Genomic DNA, 5,884 nt, shown 5'->3' on the forward strand with positions numbered 1-5,884 from the left:
GCACATAGTACTGAACATACGACAAGATTTTTATAATATATGTGATAAAATGATATAATCTGCACTATTTACGACTAGTTAATAGAAAAATACAGTGTTTTCATTTTAGAAAAATTAAGAAAAATAAAAATCAAATCATTACGTGTCAAGTTATACAAATCAATACTATGAAAAATATTATAAAGTTAAATCAATTCAGTATAATTTAAATATCAAAAACATTGTTAAATTATATAAAATGATTTCAAATAGAAATAAAAGATTTTGTTAATTATGCTAAAAATAATATCATAAAATAAAGAAAGTTGTTCAGTTAAGAAAAATTGATAAAGAGAAACCTAAAGAAATTAAAGTGTGTAGTTTAGGAAAATAAATTATATAAAATAAAAATAGGAAATGTTATAGTATTAGTTAGGAAAAAGATAACATAAAAAATGTAGAATAGAATTTTATACAATAAACACCGTCCTTCAGATCGAGTTATAGTGATGAGAGTGAATTTAATTTCGCTACGTTTTACTGCATTCTACGAGTTAAAGGTCAAAACAAGATCGAAGGACGTCGAATATTCGTCACTTAAGACAAAAATATTAATAGACGAAAAGAGTAAGATAATACTTTCGACCAATACAAACATCGAAAGACTACGTTCCTCTCCTTCATTGGTTGATGGGAGATAAATGAAAATCACGTGAGTATGGAAGAGGTGGGCGATTGCACGCCTTCTAACATTAGTAGAATCGGCATAAATACCCGGAATCGTCATTGGTTGTGAAGAGAGACTAAAATATAACTTCCGTTTGCTCACATCAATTCAACTGCTTAAAAGTATCCCTTTTGTGGGCATATCCTATATCTGGTCGAAAAAAAAATGAACAGAATTCATAAAAATATTTTTTTTGGCATTATATCCGTGGGTATACTTTTAGCATTGTTTTCGGAGCGTGCAGAAGCACGTCCTGCTTATGTAGACGTTGACAATGTTTACGAGACGTTGCGCTACTTGGAAGAATTGGACAGATTATATTCTCAAAAAGCCAGACCCAGGTAAGAATTTTAGAATTTCGCAGTTATTATTTTCTTTTCTTCTTCTTTTTTTTTAATAATTTAAATTTAAGAAATTTTTGTTTTCATCTTTCGCGCGCTTTTTCGCGTGTTGCGCGACTCTTGTGATATTAAACGTCCAATTATTTTCTTATTTTTTAAAAGCATACAAAATATTTCTATAAAAATGTATGCTATTAATAAAAATAAGAAAAGAAGAAATAATTAATGTAGCAAAGTGTTTAATATGCGTTTCTTCAAAAAAAACTAGAAAATTTTATTTCATATATTTATTAATATAAAAATAGAAGCCGTAAAAATTTAATTTTATGACTTTTATCTATAATATTTCCGCGCGCGACATGCGAAGCGATTCGACGTACTTTAAAACGACGCTAAAATTACAAAGATTTTATCATAAAAAGTAAATTTCATAAAATAAAATTAATCTGATATAAATAAAAATTTTATAAAATTAAGGTAAATATTAAAATTAATCCTGAAATTTTTATTCAATGTTTATGATTTAAAAATAAATTAAAATTTGAAATAAAAAAACCTTAAGTAATTCTAAATAAAATAATTACTTTTTATAAATTTAAAAAATAATTATTAATATAAAATAATTATTTCATATTGGACGAAGATGAACGGCATTTAACAAGTCAGAAATACGAGATGACGATATATATATATATTTTTTTCACGTTCATTATAAAAATACCAACGAAAGTTTATCTGCAAGGAAGGAGATTACTGGATCATTATGCGATGATTATAGAAAAATTTTAGCTTTTTTTCCTTGCAAAAAACAGTTTTACTTATCTACAACCATGAAAAATGTTTTAGGCCGTTAATGGATAGCCTATGACATGGATCTTTCTTAATAATACCTAAAGACATACATAATGCGATTTTTTCTTTGAATTAGATAGCACCTGTAGGTCGTAAATGGTGTAAAGTATAGCAAAAGCTAGATAACATCTATTTTTGATGGATTTTTAACGTCTTCATTCATTCCATAATTAAGCCAACTAATGAAAGTTAACGTCCATAAAACCACCAAAATATGTAATAAATTATAATCTAGATAAATGTTTAATCGTCTTTCGAGTGATAAATTTAAATCTGGTGATTTTTAAAAAATGCCGGCTATTAAAAGTTATGTTATTCGCGTATAATGCGCACTTTTACAAATACTTTTTTTTTAGTATTTTACATAGAAATTTTTATGTATTTTTTAATTAAAGAGAAAGATTTATAATTTCTGAAAATATATTATTTAATTAATAACTGAGAAATTTACATAACATAAAAATAATTAATTAAATGTTATTAACGCTGCCTAAATTAAATTAATATTTAAAAAAATATTACACATTTTTACTGATTAAAAAGTCACAATAAAGTTAAAATGAAGCAAACATATCATATTCCTTATAATATTAAAATATTTACAGCACATTANCTGATTCTCGCACTAATTTTTAATTATATTTAAATCATTTAAAAAGTTTTTCATAACTTTAATCATTTATGGATTTGTAACATATAGTTTGTAATTAATTACATTTAAATTATATTATTAAATTCGAAAGGAATTAATTATATTTAATGAGTTTAATAATAATTTAACTACATTTAATAATTTTTCAATGAAGAATATAATTAAAATGTAAAAAATGATCAAAATTTAGATAATCTATGAAAGATAATTTCAGAATATTCAGGTATTAATTTATATTAATTGAAAATATAAATTAACATTAATTAGATATATCAAATATGAAGATTTACGTAAAAAAATTAAATAAAAAATCCTCCAAACATACAAATATATTACTTATTAAAATTTTACATTTCTTGCGCGCCGCATTTGCCGCGCGACGGACTTTTATTTAGAAACATTACTAACTTCAGCTTACGAAATTCTATACTTATGAAAATTCTCATGATAACACACACGAAAAGGTAAAAATAATACCAGCAAAAATTATTGTGACATTGTCACAATGCACTTAAGTTTATATGTTTTGCCCCTGTACTGTACATCATACTCTTTCTGATAACAACAGAGTCATGCCGGTCATCTGTATAACTCCGTTCTAAGGAAAATATTTGAACTGAAATCACGTGGCCTTCGGTCTCGACTTTCATCTATGTAGTTTGTCTGTATTTTGTATTTTGTTTTTATTTTGGTCTCGACTTTCATCTATATAACACCGTTCTCTAGATTAAGGAAGGGCAGACAACGAACGATAGTGGGAATTTGTAGGTTTACAATTTCTTCAAATTGCAAAATATTTAAAATTTCCAATAATGGACACTTCCTAACAACGGCCACCTCTAAACAGCGGCCATTTTCAGGCATTTATTTTTGAGCAAATTCATATAAAATAACCTGTAAAAATCTGCTATTTTTATGTTTTCGTCAGTGGCCATTGTTCAGAGATTTGACTTTATAAAATTAATAAATATTTGCAATTATATTGAATTTAATTATAAATAATAGGAATTTTGATAATCTGATTAAACAGTTTTCGATGAAAATTAAATTAAATGTTAAGTAAAATTAATATATTTGCAATAAATAATATTTAAAGATAATGTTATCAATAATTTAGTATAAAATGTAAATAAAACATCACATTAATATCTTTATGAGAAGATTTAAATTTATGAAAAGTGCCTCTCGTATGTAAGATTAGTAAAGTTACAAATTTATTTAATTAAGTTTGAAATACTCTTCAGACGACTTAAATTTCTATCGCAATTAAATGTCAAATACTTCTATTAATGTCCCAATAGAAAAGATGAATAAATAAAGATGAATTTAAGTTCATCTCTTAACGATTTCGAAAGATTTCAAAAATTTTATTTTACTTTTTACATGAATAAAATTTATCGAATTTATGATATTTGTAACATATATATTTAAGAAAATAACTGAAAAATACTGTAAAAAATTAAATTAACTCGTTAATTACACTTAAAATTATCTGATTTAATTCGATTTCATTGTTTTAACTTTGCATAATTAGCGAAATATAATTAGGGCTCGTTTGTTAAAAATTCGAATTATTCGTAAAAAAATTGAAGTAATTCATTACTAAAATGTAAGAAATAAATTTTTAGATTGAATTATACGTGATAAAAATATTATTTTAACAATTGAACATATTTCATAATTGGATAACTTCAAATTAAAGTGGATTCGATAATAATCGACAACTTAAAATTAATTTTTCTTTATGATAAGTAATTAAAGTGATTGCTTTTAGTGATTGACTAATTAACTAAATATTGGATAATTAACAATTTTAATTAAGATTTTAGCAATTAAATAATAATTAAAACATATACTTTTTTAAATTTCTAAATGTCATTATATCACTTTCTTAACATATTATTAACGATTCGTATTAACCAAAGAATTTTTTTTTATTAAGATTGTTCAGAAAATAAAATTTTCTTTAGCTTAAAGTAAATTATTTTATTTAAAAATTAAAGAAAGTATGAAGGTATTCAATATAATTTATGTTTTAAATTAATTTTATATTTTTCTTTCATTTATTTTTAATCTTATTTATTTATTTATTATTAAACAAATAAAATAGCAAAATTTATATTAGAATAATGTATTTTAATGCTCTTATATTAATTTTAAATTTTTAATGAAACTTTTAAATAGGTATTGTGTCGCGTCGTATTATGTAAATAATTTAAATTTCGTACGGATAATGACACGTAAATCGGTAATGCGATAAAGTCGCGACGACGCGACGCGACGCGACTCATCTCATCATTTATGCAGGAATTATAAGAGATACGCGTCGCGACAATGTGTACAAAAGATATAACTCAAGATAATGCGCTCACAGCATTATCCTCTGAATGATATCCATTTTATTTTTAAAGATGTAAGAATTTCACTAGAATTTTTATAATTAAAAAATATTTTTATTTCCTATAGAAAACGTATTAATAACGTTAATTTATTTGAAGTTAATTAATTAAAAATTTGTAGCTTAAATTATTTGTTTAATGCATTAGTGAGTTTGAATAATTAGTTAATCTCATGAGCAGTGTAAATCTATTATAGAGTTTTGATACGATTTTCCATATGAATAACTTATCATACTATCTCGTCGCACAACTTAAACACATTTAGTATTTCTAGTTGTTCCTATGGGTATCTTTAAGACAATACACCAAAACATTATGTTAATTTTATAAAATTTAAATATTCTTAACAGTTGAATTTGAAAATCATATAATATTTACCATAAAGGCCTATTGTATAAAAGTTTATACATATATATCTTACACATTTTTGAAAATATTCATCCGTAATGCTCTACACTTCGAGATTACTTTAGTAAAGAGAATGCAATTAGTGGAAGTTTCTTTTGATACGCGAAAACTTTCTCTTATGTTTCGATATTATTTGTTTTTTATTACAATATAAAAACAGCTTATATTTATATTGTTTATTTAAATTATATGAGCATTATATAAATGGTTTCCATTTTATTACAGCAGCCATTGATATAGTGTAAATGACATAAGGGTGCGACTATGCAGACGCGAATTTAGAGCGAGCGAGAGGTTGCGAGCGATTTAGTTTTCGCAAGGAAAAATTATGCACAAACGAGAAGCGAGAAATAACGCTGGCGAGAGCGAATTTCTGATTCTCGCACATATCTGACAGGTTTTAATATTTATCGCGTCTCGCCTCTTCTCGCCACATATTCTCGCTCGCTCGGAAAATTCGCTCGCTTGCACCCTAATGGTGCCTCTGACCACAGAAATTATTAGGCTTCAAACAGTGTGAACAAAA

General features: G+C 25.1%; 1 protein-coding gene across 2 annotated transcripts in view; it reads left to right on the forward strand.

The window, feature by feature from the left end:
• The first annotated feature begins 749 nt into the window (after positions 1 to 749).
• The window catches only part of LOC111634186 (neuropeptide F-like), a 16,256-nt gene continuing 11,121 nt past the window's right edge, over positions 750 to 5,884 (forward strand). For both annotated transcript variants that reach the window (XM_023378894.1, XM_023378895.1), the window contains exon 1: positions 750 to 1,047. In XM_023378894.1, the coding sequence (XP_023234662.1) occupies positions 872 to 1,047 (176 nt within the window). In that variant the 5' untranslated portion in view covers positions 750 to 871. The remainder of the gene's footprint in view (positions 1,048 to 5,884) is intronic.

Source organism: Centruroides sculpturatus, unplaced genomic scaffold, assembly GCF_000671375.1.
Source record: "Centruroides sculpturatus isolate CEXI.00-Female unplaced genomic scaffold, Cexi_2.0 scaffold778, whole genome shotgun sequence".
Lineage (NCBI taxonomy): Eukaryota > Metazoa > Arthropoda > Arachnida > Scorpiones > Buthidae > Centruroides > Centruroides sculpturatus.